This window comes from Miniopterus natalensis, chromosome 9 (genome assembly GCF_054644295.1).
Source record: "Miniopterus natalensis isolate mMinNat1 chromosome 9, mMinNat1.hap1, whole genome shotgun sequence".
In the NCBI taxonomy this organism is placed as follows: Eukaryota; Metazoa; Chordata; class Mammalia; order Chiroptera; family Miniopteridae; genus Miniopterus; species Miniopterus natalensis.
In genome coordinates this window covers 38473194-38490896 of record NC_142089.1, presented here as the reverse complement: position 1 = coordinate 38490896, position 17703 = coordinate 38473194, and the positions used below count along the sequence as shown (strand labels likewise).

The 17703-nt window shown below is 37.4% G+C and overlaps 1 protein-coding gene across 3 annotated transcripts in view; it reads right to left on the bottom strand.

Moving 5' to 3' along the window:
- ALG6 (ALG6 alpha-1,3-glucosyltransferase) overlaps positions 1-17703 on the bottom strand; it is a 35729-nt gene that overhangs the window by 4719 nt on the left and 13307 nt on the right. For all 3 annotated transcript variants that reach the window (XM_087820493.1, XM_016208491.2, XM_016208485.2), the window contains exons 4-11: positions 15354-15443; positions 14109-14197; positions 11787-11869; positions 11081-11145; positions 7253-7438; positions 6537-6672; positions 4662-4747; positions 3185-3269 (exon numbers count right to left, since the gene is read on the bottom strand). In XM_087820493.1, the coding sequence (XP_087676619.1) occupies positions 3185-3269; positions 4662-4747; positions 6537-6672; positions 7253-7438; positions 11081-11145; positions 11787-11869; positions 14109-14197; positions 15354-15443 (820 nt within the window). The remainder of the gene's footprint in view (positions 1-3184; positions 3270-4661; positions 4748-6536; positions 6673-7252; positions 7439-11080; positions 11146-11786; positions 11870-14108; positions 14198-15353; positions 15444-17703) is intronic.

Below are 17703 nucleotides of genomic sequence, written 5' to 3'. Positions count from 1 at the left end.
TTAAATTAAAAAGCATGAAAGACAAGGTCAAAATCTAAAACTGGCAAAACAATCTATTTCAGCGTTTTTAAAACATGCCTTTCAATAAAATATGTTAAATTTTATAATTTCATATAATTTCACCCATATGTGGAATATAAAACAAAAAGTAACAAATGAACTAATGAAACAAACAAAAACAAACTCATAGACACAGACAACAGAGTGGTGGTTACAGAGGGGAAGAGGGCTGGGGGAGGGGGAACTGGGTAAAGGGGTCAAATATATGGTGACGGACGCACACCAGACTTCAGGTGGTGAGCACACAATAAAGTAAAATGTTGAATTATAATCTTGTCCACCTGAAAATTATGTTATTAATCAATGCTACCCCAATACATTTAATTTTAAAAGAAAAAGAAAAAGAAAACGTGCACTTCAATAAAATATACTAAATGTTTTATAAAGTAATTATTTGCCATTTGGGGTTTTAAATAAAAAATTAAATAGCTCCATTTTCAGAAGTTTATATTCTGAGTCTTAGACATCTATATACATCCAATCTAGTTCAAGCAAAAAACGTGGGTCACTACCTTGTACGTGCTACACATCCAATCCATTGGCAATTCCTACCTACACCGCCTCCTAAATAATGTTCCCCCGCTTCTGTCCTTCCCCTCTGCTGACGGTGGTGGAAGGGTGCTCTGAGCCACCCCCTTTCTCCTGAACTACTGCCGTAACCTCCTAATTGGTAACACTTGCCTCCTTCCAATCCATTCTCCACTCAGCCACCATGTCAGATCACACAGAGGCCCTTGTCACTTCACTTAGAATAAAATCCGCACTCCTGTGCTGTCTGGGTCCTGTCCAATACTGTCTCCCTCACTCATCGCACACGAGCGCTCACACCGGTGCCTTTATGCCTCAACATGCCAAACGTGTTCCTGCCTTAGGGAAAAACTTGCTTTTATCAAGTCAGAGCCCAGATCTTGTGATTGGCTCTTTCTTGTTGGCCCTTCAGTTCTAGGCTCAATGTCACTTCCCTAGAAAGGCCTTCCCTTCCTCAATCTAAAGTAGTGCCCCCTAACCAAGCCCACCAGCAGTCTTTTCATATAACACTATTTTCTTTTTTAAATATATCTTTATTGATTTCAGAGAGAGGAAGCGAGAGGGAGAGAGAGAAACATCAATGATGAGAGTCATTGATCGGCTGCCTCCTGCACGCCCCCGACTGGGGATGGAGCTGCAACCTGGGCATGTGCCCTGACGGGGAACCGAACCACGAACTCCTGGGTCTTAGGTTGACGCTCAACCGCTGAGCCATGCCGGCCGGGCTAACACTATTTCCTTCATAGCCCTCATTACTCCCAGATATTTTCTTCTTAACTGGTTTATTTTGTTTATTGTAATTCTTCTGCCTTGAGCATGAAAGGCCCCAATTAAGAAAGCAGGGATGTCAGCTGCCATTCACTTACATGCCCGTACCTAGAAAAGGGCCTGACACATTAGAGAGCACTCAATAGTTAGTACTCGAATAAATTAAATATCAAGTACTCTGCTGCTATAAATATATTAGTGTTCATACTACCAATTACCTCAATCATAGACTTACATTGAGCATTGAATTGAGAGTAATTCAATCTTCATGGAAAGGAAAACACTTTAATTAAAATGAGAAATGTTTTTAAAGCTCTCAGAGGTACTCAGTAAGAATTCAAAACATTACCAACAAAAATAAAATAACAAAAGTCATTAATATAAGTCTTTTTTGTTTTTTGTTTTTTAAACACAGCGGTTTGTATTAAAACAGAATAAAATTAGGAAACTCGGAGAGAGAAAATGTTCTTTCTGGCTTATAATCCTTGAAAGTAATCATCTCTAGCACGACCACATTTACTCAGACTCTGAAATTGCATTCCATTATCTTTGAAATCTACCTTTATTTAGCATGCTATTTCCTAGAAAAATAGCATCATCTTATATAAGCGTGCCGATATTTCCAGTTAGGCCCACTGAAGACATCAGAGCATTATTAACCATATCCCTCCGGTTCTAAAAGTCTTATAGAATATTAACCATAGATGACAGTGTGCTCAGAGTTCATTCACAGAATGAAACAGCAGAAAGCATCAATAAAAAGGCGATAAAAAGAGAAGAAGAACATGAAACTATCTATTGTACACTGTGGTACTGACAGGCACTTCGCAAGTATTTCACCGGTATGCTATGTCACCGCTTGCCTTTGGAATGTAACGTAAGTATGTGGCAGTCCCAGGGTTGAAACCCTAATTCCTAAAATGTCCCCTTATAAAGTCCACTGACTTACTGTTTTCATAAACCAAATTTTCTTGACATAATAAAAGATATTTTTAAAATGTCATTTTATAGGCCAAGGCACACAGGAACAAAATTGTAAAAGTACCACAGAAATACAACCTGGAGGGATTTGTAAACCCACTCGGAGAAACCCTAAACTGTAGGAAATGGAACCAATGCATCTTCAAACCGACACAAGTCATCTGAAAAGTTTTTTTCTGGCTCCTCTTGCACACAAATCCAGCTCCAACTTATCCAACCCGACATTCGAGCTCTTATACAATCTGATCCGGTTTGACTCTTATCTCTCACTATATCCTCTCAACACACACACACACACGCACACGTCACACGAATTTCGCCGTTCAATAGCTGTTCCCAGAGCATCCCCTATCGTTTCTCACCTCTCTACCTTCAAGCTCCTCCTCCTGCCTTGAATTCTCTTCTGCTGTATAAACCCCAATTCCAAATCTTGCCCAGCTGTCAAACTTTAGCTCCAACCCCACTTGCTCTAAGAGGCTGTCCAACATCTGCCCCCCAAGTACTATCTCCTTTTCCCCCACAGTCATAACGCCTAATCAGTACCAAATAGAACTTAATACCACCTGCTTTATCACAGAATTATTTAAGCATCTGCCTATCGCCATTGTTTTCTTCTTTGCATTCCCTCATTGACCAATACAAAGCAGAACAATAACTGTTGAATTAAACTGAAAGATTCTGATTGCTCAACCTAGTGCCCAACACAGCGCCTAAGTATGTCAGACACTCAATAAATGTTCATCAAATAAATGAATGTCCCGATCCAATAAAGCAAGAAAATAATTATCTCTATTTTTAAAAGATCAGTTGCAGCAAGAATTACGTATCTAAAAAATGAAAAACTTACCAGAGTAAATCTGAATCCTTTGGGAGAGGGCTGAAGTATTAATTTTATACATGCAGGAAGCAGGCTTAGAAAGGTAAAACAAGAGCTAAAAATGAATAAAAATAAAATATTTGTTTTCTTTGTAAAGGTATATAGCCAAAACAAAGACTTTTTTAAATATAAGGATCACATTACTTATCAAATTGATTTCAAATTAAAGTTTATTTTTATTTTTAAAATTTAAGACTAAGTAACATTTCAATAAAATCCATACACTGAAATATGTATGCTCTTTAATATATGTATGATTGTATAACACAGAACAAAACATCATAGCAGTAAATGTTGCTTATGTTACTTTACTATTTAGTATCATTTATAGGAAAGACAAAGACAGATAGCTAAACGTCAATTATAAACACTCAAAATAAGAAAGCATAATCACGTATAAAGAGACAATGTTGTATTTGTAACAGAAACATTCATAAAATGTACTCGTAAGAGAATCTCTCTGGTCCTTATTTCACAAAAGTTGATTATCTGATTTTCAAGCCCATGGTAAATTTAAAACAACAACAGGTTAGAAGCTGCTAGAGCTGCCTCTAGTGATGGTGGCTGGGCAGGTGAAAAGAACCCCATCGGCAGAGCCATCCGGAGCCATGCAGCACCATGGTGAACAGCCCTGAAAGCAAGGGCCCCAGCGCAGTGCAGTAACCGACGTCCGGCTGGGGGGGCTTTGGGGTGGGGCCGCGTGGCTGGGCCGCACTCCCGCTCCGTGTGCCATGGGAAGCGGACGGCGGGAGGCAGCACCCCTGCTGCAGCACACACTCCCTCACCCAGTCACTCAAGCACGAATCTTGGTGCTGCTGGGAAGAGATTTTGCAGATCTAAAAAAAGTCCCTAATCAGCTGATTTTAAGTTAACCTTTAGGAAGACAGTCTGGGTGCCCCTGAGGCAATCAGTTGGAAGCCGTGTAAAAGGGCTTAGGCCTTCCCTAAGCTCAGGGATTCTTAACAGCAGCTGGTCTGAATCTCTCTTCCTTCCCCTTAAAGATTCCTTCCTGAATGCCCTGTGGACTTCCAGTTTGCCTAGCCAGCCCCCACAATTGTAGAAGCCAATTCCTCATAGCAAATTCATACACGTGGGGACACACACACACACACACACACGCACACACACCCGATCCCTACCCATGCTTCCTCTCTGGTTGAGCCCTGACTGATACACCACTGAAACCCATGGCTCTTCAGCATCATGTTCACTCACGGTGAGCAAACTCTCTGACTAAGGAGGAGGGAAGCAGGTAACAACCCAGGAAGATCTGCACTTCAAATATTTCAAATGAAAGAGTTGTTGTATAGAGGGATAGGTTTACATTATGTGGAAGACTCACAACGAAGAGCAGCTCATTCCCTAACGATGCCAGCTGAATGAGGTATCACCATAGCACTTTTAGAGAAAAGCACATGAAACACTGCATACAACCTCTGTGTCTTACCTGATTTTTATCTGGATGTGATGTGGCAAAATATCCTTGATCTTCAGAAAGACACTTAAGCTGCACCAAATATTGGCTACTTTATCCTTAAAAAAGAGTTGTTAGTTTTACATTCTGATATGAATGATGGAAATAAACTCCACAAAATACAGTCCATAACCTCTAAATAAACTTGTGAGACGAGAAGCTTTTGTTCACAATTTTATAACTAAGTTGATTAAACTCTCCAAGTAATGAGTATGTACATACACAGACAAGCATTTTTCATTTTTTTGCAATGGGAGTTGATCTAAATCACTACCCAACCATACTCTAGACCCTGCCAAGAAATACTTAATATTTTTCAAAGCACAGCACACTATCCCAAAACAATGAGGTTATTCATCTTTGAAAATTTTTCTAGAAAATTTTTGTTTTCCTAATTTGTAGAACGCATATTATGTGACCCGTTTTATCACACATGTGAAATTATCTAATATAACTTTCTAGCTACTAGAATGACAAGAGTTAATTGCTAATAAATTAAGAAATTTAAAGGCATTAGCAGTTGTGCTAGGATCACTTTCAAAATTAAATTTGTAACTACAGCTCTCTGCTCGTGAAACCCATCCTCTGCACAGCTGCTTGACACAGCTGTGTAGGCAAAACATCAAGAAAGTAACTATCACTGACAGCTGTACCACCCTACTTCCTGTCAGATCAAAGGGAATGCTCTTCAGATCCTGGGAGCAACAAGGGAATGGAGGTGACCAGCAGCACCATCAAACATATGTAATGTTCATTTTTATCATTATCATGATAAGTACCATTTCTGAAATGAAAGGCAAGGCAAGTAACCAGGCAGCTTACACAGAGAATTAAACTTTTCCTTATGTAAGTGTTAAGGTTAGAAAAATATAAAGAAGTTAGCAGCACAATTTTCAAAATTCGAATCTCAGCACTGCCACGCACTAGCTACATGACCTCAGTTTTCTGATCTGTAAAGTGGGTATAATAGGTACCTCAGCACTACTGTAAGGATCAAATAAAATTATGTGAGGTATCTGGCACCTGGTAAGTGGTGGTAATGATAGTGGTTATTTATGATTATCAGTATCAGCAGCAGCAGCATCTCCATCGACACACAAGTCACACACTCCTGTTCCTTCACAAAACCAAACTCAGTCTCTTTCAAAATGCTGGTTCCATCTCCTTCCAGATCCAATTTATATATTTGAAAAATAGAAAGATATATATGCTTTTCTAGTTCTTTTTAAAAGAAATGTTTACTGAAAAGCAAATTATCTATAAATATGTTGTCTCTGTCTAACTTTATTAAAAGGTCTTTTTGTTTCAGAAAAATGGTTTGTTTAATTTAATTACTAAATCTAAATCATCAAATTATCCATGTAATTAAAGTTTAACAAGAGTAATTAAGCTAGCATTAAATGAAATGAAAGATCTCATTAAAAATTACTATGGATGAAGGTTACATTTATATATCTCGTAAGGAAGTATGAGATCTTTCTGAAGCAAACATGATTATTACTTTAATAAATAATTCCCTTGGACTAAAAAGAGAATATAAACCAAAAAATTACAGATCTCTTAACTTTGTAGCTGCAACTTCCCATGCTGTCTTTCATTCTGGACCCTACTTCACTATAAAAATGTATAAGTGGATTATGGATCTCATGATGGCATAAATATTACCTTTGCATGTAATGTACTAGAAAGGCCAGGTGAGCTAGAGGTTCTATCCTGGATTAAATAATTGGCAAGGAATGATTGCAAGGGGAGAGCAGCTGACATTACTATTCCCTGTGTGTCTTCTACGGGAAATCCCAGAGGCCACAGAAAAGGGAACAGAAAGGAGAGGAGAGTTTGTAAACGTGCCTCAAATAATCCACGATCAACTGGGAAGAGCCGCCTTAGAACCTGCAGGGTTTGTTCCTTTTCTGTAACGAATGGCAGCCAGCAGAGAGCAAAGGAAGCTACAACAGTGCAAGCCAGCTTAATCAGCAACACAAACCTAGAACAAAAGCAGAGGTAACCCGTAAGACAAGGAGAGGTTAATACTTTGGAGAAAATCTGAATCTCGCTAAATATTATAAATGCAAATGTATAATAATGATAAGTCCATGCCACCAATACAGGTTTAAGGTGGGGGGGTCTCCTCAAATCAGAGTTAAGAAATTCAAAACCATTAAAATGTGCACTTCTCCAACAAAAAAACTATCACCGTCCTCATTAACATTAAACTTAAGGTGCCATTCCTATGCAGCCATGAAGACAAATGTTAAATCAGATGTATTTCTAGTAAGTACATGATCTAACATGCTCTTAAAGGGATGCAAGCCTACGGCAATGCTCTAACAAACCAACCCACATCACCTCCAGGAAATATACATTTATCCAAATAGTTTTCTAGTTAGGAAGAATTAAAATAAATTAGTACAGAACATGACTTAATCTCTCTTCCCACTCACCCCACAGCCGACACATTAGTAAGAAATCACCAAAGGGCTAGGTGAAAGACCACCTTCCTCCTGGTAAGTATGCCACATAAATTCTCTGAAGTAATTTTTAAAAATTTTTTAAAAGCCACTCACCCTTTCCCTTTGAGGCCTTTTTTAAAACATTTGCCAAGTAAAAAGCAAAAAAACGGCAAGGAGTGGTAGAGTTCCATCTGTTTATAATTTATAGCCAAGCAAAATGCCAGTGATCCTAGCAGGTCCCAGTGACAAGATACTCCAAGAACACCCCACAGAGCAAAGCCAAGACTCACAGAATTGTATCTGTGCCTGTGTCAAGGAGATTATCTCAAAGATTAAAAGAGGTAGATCTTGCACTTTACAGAGTGTATTGCTTACACAGTTTTAAAATAATATACAATGAAAGCTATTTCTAAATAGAAGTTGAACGTACTGAAGTGATAAACGTTCGAAATGATAAATAATGGCCTCAAATACATGAAATCTACTGTTACACAGAGCAGCTGATTTGCTCAGCATTAAAAGAGCTCTACATAGTTAACAGGTAGCTTTGTTCCTGCTAGACTATCTCACACCTATCACTATGACAACAGCAAAATCTAGAGAACAAAATGACGCTTCAGAAGTTTAAAAAAACGCCCTGGCCAGTGGCTCAGCTGGCTGGAGCACTGCCCCCTACACCAAAAAGGTTGTGGGTTCAATCCCCGGTCGGGGCAAGTACAGGAGGCAGCTGATCAGTGTTTCTCACTCACATCCATGTTTCTCTCTCTCTCTCCCTTCCTCTCTCTCTAAAATCAATAAACATATCCTAGGGTGAGGTTTAAAAAAAAGTTAAAAAAAAACACACAAAATTTACTGATATCACTATACTTCCTCTATAATATGCATCAATTTAAATTAATATATATGCTTGATTATAAACAGTTATATTAATAACAGTTATATTAAAACAACATCACAATTAAATTTTCAGTCTGAAATGGTGAGCTAGGCACTCATGTCTACCTCCTCTCCTTCCCTAGACCCCCTTAAGATGATAGAGAATTTTTAAAAGTATAAATTCACAGCCATAAAGCGAACAGGAAGATGGGTTGCAGTAGATCAGGATTTCAACACATGTCTAGAAGACAGAAAGAGGGCAGAGAAGTGGTAGCAAATAGAACAGTTGATCGTGGAAGGAGCCACAGCATGGAGGAAGCTTAGGCAAGCAAAGAGCAACCTCCCCTGCCAGCCCCTAGAGAACTCCAGAAACACCAAGTAGGTGAGAGGGCTTGAGCAATATTTTGAAAAGAAAACAAGAGGATTAACTGAAAATCCCTAGATGAAGAGATCAAACCCCACTTCACTCCTGTGAAAAGATTATCTGGAAGCCAAATCCTTAACTGCCCCCAAGCAACAAAAGGAGTATTTCTCCAAAGAAATGGAATAAACCATCTGGGACAGCTAGTGGAGAAGTTAACACTATAGTGCAAAGCCCTCCACCCTGAAATTTAAGGATCCCACAGTGTACTGGCCAGCTCCCTGCCCACTTAACCTACAGTGGATCAAATAAATAAAGAGCTCACATGTGGCTTTTTCTTCTTACTCTAAAATAAGAATACTCTTGGATCAAATAGACATTGAAGAAAAGCCTAAGACCAAAATGAAAAGGGGGAAAAACTGACCCTGGAAAAACAGAAATAATTTAGAAAACAGTAAGGAGAAAAAAGAGTGAATTGAAAGTTAAGTTATGCTTAACAAAACAAATGAAATTTAATAGAAGTGTTAGAGATAAAGTTAACGATAATCTTCCAAACCATAAAAAGACAAAGGGATGCTCAAGATGGAGATGAAAGATCTAACATCTGTCTAATAAACTCAAGAATGAAGTGAGAAAATTATCAAAGAAATGAGAATTCCCCAGAACTGAAGAGCATGAGTCTTCAAAATGAATGACCCATAGTGTCCAAAACAATTGTCAAAAACACCTATGCCTAAAGAAATCATTGTAAAATCTCAGAACCCAAAAAATAAAAAATAGTAATAGTAGCAGCAGCGGCAATGACAGGTAATAACAGCAATAAAAACTTATACAGTATTTCGTATTTCCCAGGTACTGCCTTAAATGCTTTACAAATATTCATTCACTCCATTCTCAAAAAGTTTACAAGGGTTATTCTTATGCCCATTTTACAAATAAGGAAAGTAAAGTACATAGTTAAAAAATGTGTCACTATAAACTGACATAATCCCAAAAGCTTCAAGTGTTTGATTCAAATCACAGAGGAGATGCCACTACCTATTTACCAGAAGGTGAAAAGGAAAAGGAATGACAACTGGTGAAGGGGAGCACCTAGAACTTTTATACCACAGCTAGTGGAAGTGTTCACTGGATGCCATGCTGAAAAACCACTTGGGAATATCTAATATTAAACATGTGCACAGCCTGTAACTCAGCAATTCCACTCATAAAAAATGTATTTATATGTGCACAGAGACATTTACAAGAATATTCATAGCCGCATAGTCATCACAGCCCAACCTGGAGGCAATCCAAATGTCCGTCGGTGATGGCACATGCTATTCTTGCAGGGGAATATTATAAAGCAGTGTAAGTGAACAAACTGCAGCTACAGACAACTACATGAATAACTCTTACAAACAAAACGCTGAAACCCAAACACCAACCACAAAGGAATACGTAGTGTGCTGCCTCTTTTATAAAAAGTTCAAGAAAGGGGGGAAAGGAGGAGGGAGGAGTGCTTGGGAGGTGTATGGGTGTAGTTTGGAGACACCGGCAAAGTGCTATTTCTTCACATAGGTTAGAGTTTGCCAACTCACCAAACTGCATGTTTACATTTGGTGCACTTTTCTGTATTGGTGCTATGTTTCTAAGTAACTAGAGCTTTAAAAATCTTGCAAACAACTTTTTTTTCTTTTCCTTATATCAGAATTTTGTATCTGATAGCCCTGATCAGATTAAAAAATATGATAAAAACAACTACAGATTTGAGTATCTTTTGCAAGTCCTTTGATAGGTATACACATATTAATTTTATTACAACTAAAATGGACTGGTACCAAAAGGAAAAGCTATTAGGTAGGCAATCATGTCGCTGTGAAATATGTCTTTTTGTTTTCCTTTTAGAACAGAGAGTAACATTTCATACATTAGAAGACAAACTGGAGAGCCATGTACAGATTTTATCAACTTTTCTCTAAGATTTCTGTGTTCCTTATTTGAATGTTTCTTATTTTAGGTATCAAAGTTACACACAAAATCCACACAGTAAATTTTAATTATTCAGGTTCAGTTTCCTAAAGCTTCCAGCTACCACTGTTAGAAAAACATCTTGTTTTTAAAACTCAAAAAAACAACAAGATTGTTTTTCCTTTGACAGTGTCAGATAACATTTACAGAAGACAGAAGGTATGTTACACCTTTTCCAGTTAGGAGAGTATAACTGTACTGGGCACTTTTTTTTCAGCTCTCCAGAAGAGCTAGTCAGTAACCAAGCCAAAAGGGTGTGAAAAAGCAATTCAAGTTTGTTTTTTTAATGTTTTTATTGATTTCAGAGAGAGGAAGGGAGAGGGAAAGATAGAAACATCAATGATGAGAGAGTCATTGATCAGCTGCCTTCCGCACGCCCCCTACTGGGGATCGAGCCTGAAACCCGGGCATGTGCCCTGATTGGGAATCGAACCGCAACCTCCTGGTTCATGGGTTGATGCTCAACCACTGAGCCACATTGGCCAGGCAGCAATTCCATTCTTTAAAAAAAATCTTTATTTTACCATTTAAGTAAAAGCTTCATAAAGAGATTCTTATATATCATTGTGAAAATAGTTTATATAAGCAAGTACCCTAGCAAATAAGATATTACTGAATGATAACATTATACGCATTGAGCCTAGATTTCCTAATATGTATACATCTGACTTCATTTCTAAATTAGTAAAGGATACTGAAAGTGTCCATAGTCGATAAGAATAAGGCCTGGATACAGCAATATGCATAACGCATTAGCAACCTGTAAAGAAAACTATTGTGAATTAAGAGAGTAATCTGTTACTTGAATCAAACAGGGTAAAAGTGTAGTTGCACTTAACACAGTAGCAAATGTTCCCCCTTACCTTCTAGTTATCAAAAAAATTGCATTTTTATAAAACAACTCTTTAAACACTACAGTTTTCATGGAGGTGATGCTTCATGGATAAGATACTTCAGTAAAAAGGAAATCACTAAAGGGTGTTTGTCAGAGATATAGATCAGAGAAGTTAATTTAATGATGAACCTACATAAAATCACCAAAAAGAGAATTTGTCGACCATGACTATGAGACTATATAGCAACTTTTCAAAATGCCTCTCAGTTTAGTCAGACTCACAAGCTGACTCAAAATTCAGGTTTACCAGTTAAACAATAAATTCAACATGCTGTGTAACTCAGCAGTGTATATATAACTTCTAGAATTTGATGCATCTTATATTATAGGTGGGCATTAAAACAATTAAGGTACATTAATGTTTTTAAATGAAAATTAACTGACAAAGATCTAGTATTTCCTATTAGTATCTAGTCCCAAAAGCATGGCTTCCTTAAGCTCCATACTCAATATTTAAGCTAATAAAATATTTCAGAGATGAGATGCCAGTTTGCTTTAAAACTTACCTTTTTCTTAGTTGATATTTCTTTTAAACAAAAACAGTATGAAATCACTGCAGGTATGTAAATCAGTAAATCAGCAATTAACACTGGGGGAAAAAACAAGCAAATGATTTCAATTGTAGACCATCAGGATCTAAAATAATGTATTTATTGTCTCCTTCCCTCCAACCCTGAGTGGGAATTCTATTAACACAGGTTCCTACCCACTCTGGACAAGTCCTTTACATGTGAGTCCTTTCTATTGCCTTCACCTCCGCCAATTTTTTTTTATCCCTCACCCGAGGAGAGAGAAACATCGACTGGTATCCTCTCCTTTGCACCCCAACTGGGACTGAACCCCACAACCTAGGTATATGCGCTGACCAGGAATTGAACCCATGGCCTTTTGGTGTTTGGGAGGACACTCCAACCAAATGAGGAACACCAACCAGGGCTTTTGCCAGATTTCAACTGACATGGTACTACACAGTCTCTTCTCTTAATTTTCTCTAACAAATTCACATATTAAATCAATTAAATGTATCTAAAATTAATTCTCTCTACTCTGACACGAACTTAAAAATTAAAAATACTCAAAGCAAAGGAAGACAACTTTTTTTGAAAAAAAAATATCTGTACACTCCAAACTTTCTGGTGTGAATACCTCAACTGTGGCGATCAATGCACAGGAGAATCTTTTTAAACGTATTATTTAAAAATACACAAACTTTTACTAATTAATGCACATAAAAAACTTGAGAGGCCCAGGTGAGGAGAAAACTGAAAAAAGGTTTTTTTTTTAAAAAAAAGCAACTCATAATTCTGAATGTCCAATCCTTGTAGAACGAAGAAAAACAAATACTGTACATTAAGTTCTTCAACAGTACAACCTAGCTATCCAAAGAGCCTATTTCTTCCTGGACTACACTAAATACAGCATCCAGAATAAGGTAATGATAGAAAACTGTCAGTGTTAGATGCGTGCAATCTATTTTCTGCTCTGGATGCCACATTTAAGATGACACTGACTAACAGACTGAAACATATTCCAGGGAGCACAACCAGAGGCCTCAAAATCATAATCGCATTCAACAAATGGGTCATCTGAGAAATAACTAAAGTGTCTGAGGATGTCTAACCTGGGGAAAAGGTGACTTCAAATGTCTTTAGGGTAGTAAGTATATAAAGAATCAGACCTGTTCTATGTAGCCCAAGGAAAGAGACCCTAAAATAACTAGTGGAGGTTCAATATAAGAAGGAAATGTTTAATGATTGGGGCTGTCTAAAAATAAAATAGTCTCTAAAGATTGTGAGTTCCCTGCAGATACAGGTATTGGTTCAGAAGTTAAATAATCATGTGGTGAGTATGCAGTTTGGAGAAGATTAAAGCACTGTGGGGAAAGGGGGATGGTGTGGGAGAGGGAAAGACAGGCTAGACAGATATCTCTTGGGCCTGAGATCCTATGCCTGAAAGAAGAGTAAAGAGAACAAAGTCTACTAAATTTAGGCTCATTGAGCAAAAGGACCAGGCTGACACTGAAATCTAAGTCATGTAAAGCTTTTAAAGAAATCTAAGCTCTTTACTTTCAGCACTTAGAACAGAACACAATAAATGCTCAATAACCATCTGATGAGTGGATTATTTAATTCAGCAACAATGAACAGCTATACAATGAATGAGATACAACTGTAAAGTTTAAGAAAAAGCTAAAGGGATTTGGAATTAGGATATTAAAACAACAGTCTAAACAACTAAAACTTCAATTTATAGCTATTTGACCTCAAGTGAGCTATTTTTTTTAAAGGTTTTTTTTTTTTTAATATATCTTTATTGATTTCAAAGAGAGGAAGGGAGAGGGACAGAGAGAGATAGAAACATCAATGATGAGAGAGTCATTGATCAACGCCTCCTGCACGCCCCCGACTGGGGATCGAGCCCGCAACCCAGGCATGTGCCCTGACCAGGAATCGAACTGCGATCTTCCGGATCCTAGGTCGATGCTCAACAGCTGAGCCACGCCCGGCCGGGCTCAAATGAGCTATTAATTTCACTTACCTGTGCCTCAGTTTCCTCACCTTAAAATAAGGATAATAATAGTATTTAACTCATTTGTGTGTTCAAATTATTAAGTGATATAATCAATGTAAAGCACCCAGAATTATTCCTTTCTACTTTTACCTCTTTTAGTTTACAAATACATCTTGGTCATGCAATCTACATACATATGTGTACGTATAGTTGTACAATTTTAAAAGTCAGTAGGAACAATAATAGAACCTTTTATCAGTTTGTCCAAAAAATGTTTGAAAGTCAAATTTTGCACTCGGTACCTATCGTTCTTTTACCTGTTGCACGCATGAAGAGCTTGTGGGCCTGACTCTCATATCCACGTGAGGTATGGAGAGCAATCCAGTCTGGATTTATAATCTTTGCCCTGCAAATCAAAGCACATATACATGTCCTTCATTCCCCATCACTTTTAGCAATAAGGACACCTGAGGACATCTGAATCTACTTTGAGAAGTGGCCACTGCTCTTACAAAGCAGTCAAGTCCAGGTTTAAGCTTGAGTCTTTTTATTTAGTCATGTGAAGCTGACTGACTGAAGCTATAACACAGAGTCTGCCTTGCTCACCTTCCAGCAAAGCCTTGCACATGTCACTGAGAACCCTACCTTCACCGTGCTTCCAGTGTAAAACAATCTGATGTGTCCTATTTCACTTATTAAGCACCTATTTTATAAAGAACAACATGCTAGTATTGACCAGAGTTTTATAATTTATAACCTTTTCAGTTATCATAACAATCAGCTATAATAATTAGCTATTAATCACAAATGATTGCACAGAACTAAACATAACTGTTAAAGATAAATTAGGTCTTCGATCATATTACGTTAGCCTGAACACTGCAAAATATAATTGATTATCATGTAGTTCAGGAACTCGTTTTTAATCCAGGAAACTAATTTTTACAAAATATGAAACAGTGGAAGCAAAAAGGTGAGTTTGGAAGATACTGTGAAGAAGTCCCTCAAATTTCTGCTGACACACTTCAAGTCTGAAATGGAATAATGCTACAGAGTAGAACTGGGTCTCCACCAAAAAGAAGTTGCTAACCTGTAAACCACTCCGTTTCTGCAAAAGGAATTCCAATCCCGACCGTAAATGACAAGTGAAACACTACAGGAATTCTAGTTTCTAATCTGACAGGTTAGTCAGAACACAATTTGGACCCATATTTTTCATTTACTTTGGGCCATTTCAGAAAAAAAGGTTTCCTATGCACAACTCACCATATTAGGTATATTTCTCAGTTGTCCATGCATAATGGGTAACAATTCTGCTTCAAAACAGAGCTAATTTTTGCTTTTCTAGTCTGTCCTCCAAAGGAATTATGGAAATCTTCAAACTCTGAGAGCTAACTTTCTTACAACCCGATCATAAAAAGGTATAGCGCTTTCTTTACAAACCACTATACAATAGGAGCTACAAACAGTCTCTCCTCTATTCAACACAGCCAGGTCACACAGTTTCTACTATATCTGCTAAGGACATAAATATTTAGTGACATGAAGGAAGAAAAACTTACACGTATGCACATAAAAGACTATGATAAGCTGTAAGAGGTGGATAATCCAATCCCCAATACAGTAAATTGTTATCACTGGTGTTAAAATACCTGGAAAAAAGAAAAGAAAAAGCACCATTCCATTAATCAATATTCAGGACATAGACATATTAAACATCTCATTTAACTTAATAAAAATTAAAAGATATGTTAGACAAGTTAAAAAAATTCATCTAAACTTTTTTGTTTTTTTCCCCCTTCTAAAAAGTTTTGTGAATTCACAATTAAAAGTTGCTATTGAGTAGAGTGACTAAATAACTTATTCTCTAAACCAAGAGAATAAGAGTGAAAGAGGAAGCTAATAATTAAGCTAGAACAATAGATGCAAACCAAGATTGTCCTAGACAAACCATAACTTATTATTACTCTATTAGTAGGCTTAATTGATGATTAACACTTATATAAAAGAAAATACGCAAAAAGATAAATTGCTTCTTATAGTCTAACACATTAAAGATACAATATAAAATCACAATCTCAAAAAGTAAAAAATGAGTATCAAAGAACACATAAAGATTTAGTTTATGGAAAGAGAAATACTTCATGAAACAGGTAGAAGATTTTGAAAACAATTCAATCAAGATGTAATGAGAGCCTGTTTTGCAAGATTCTGTGAATTAAGGAAGAAACCTAGATCTAACATTCATAAACTAATAGACTCCTCCAGTTGGCCAGAACGGGAAGAAACTATACGCAATTACTATGACTCAAGAAATGAAAATGAAGTTTACATAAAACAGGTTTCTTAATTATATCCTTTATAACTAGTCAGCTTCTTCTATACAATTTATTTTCTCAGTCATAAGAATTTACAATAATGGAGAACAAACTATACAACTCACAAATAACTGTCATTCATAAGCCTGTTTCAAATCGGTAACAATTTCTCAGCATCACAATCTCTTACTTTGGGATTTTTTTAAAAAAGTTTAAGTTAGCATTCATCATGATCCCAAGCCTGTTAATACTCATTTTTGTAATGTCAGTCACATAAAATGTAGGTCTAAATGAAGGGAACTGGGATTAATAAAATGATAAAAGTATGCTAGAGAGCCAAGAGATCTGTGCGTAGGTACTTCGGTGCAGTACTATCTGGCAGCGGTTGTCCACTCCAGCAGCAACATCCCAGTGAATAATCCTGGATCCTGGATCTGGCTGGGACCTGAAGCCAAGGGGCAGTGAATCCAAGAATCTCCACATTAGTTGAAGCCCCTTTTGACAGCTTAAATCTGGGAAATTGGGCCAGCCAACAATCGAGACCAGAGGATCCACTTCTCTAAACAGGGCTGCCTGAAGTCGGACACCAACTGTGTTATTTCCAAATTCATGTTACTACAGAGCACATTAGCACAAAATTTTATTATATCTACCACATAGAATTGTCGAAGGATTTAAACACCTAAAGCTGTTAAGTTACTATCTGCCACAAAGTGAGTACAAAATAGTTCTCATTGGTTATTAGCCTCAAAACGACTGGGTGGATAGAGCAATGGAAAACCATCAAAAAATTCAAGAGTCACATTCCGACCACCACAATTTGATTTGGTTTTCAGCTTCTTACAAGGCAAGAGCTATTTTTCATTTACTTTAACCTTGAGATCCACTGCAGCTAAGTAAAAGAGGTGCTGACAGTAAGCTGTAAGCATACAAATATACACTAACAGTATATACGATTAACAGTAAAAATGATTAACAGATATACTCTAACTGGTTGGACTGGGAAGACAGAATAACAGGGTTAACAACTATGCTCCCTATTCTTATGTAAGTGCATGGAAAAGATAGTTAACAGTGTTTCAAGTGCCCCGGCTGGTGTGGCTCAGTTGGGCAGAGCCACTGTCCTATGTACCAAGAGGTGGCAGGTTCAATTTCCCATCTAAGCACATGTCCGGGTTGTGGGTTTGATCCCCTGTTGGGGCTCAAGCAAGAGGCAGCTGATTGGCATTTCTCTCTAACATTGATGTTTCTCTCTCTCTCATCAATAAAATTAATAAAATAAAATTTAAAAAAACAAAAACAACAACATGCTCAAGGTAAGTGGGCTCTTGCCCTAGTCCCAGATATATAAACCATGCCTGCTCTGAGTCAGTGTTTCCTTTTACTAATGATTGCTTTAAGTGTGGAAAAGATTTTGCTCCTCAACAAAAAGAGGTAAAAAGAAGGTATTCCTATTATTCCTGCCTTGAATACAATTGTATAAAAGTTACACTGGTTGTAGCCCTGGCAGTCACCTACTGACCACGGGGTGAGAAGTTAACATGCCAAGATGGAAGAACAGGGGAAAAAAGAAAAAGCCTGAGTCCTATCGCTG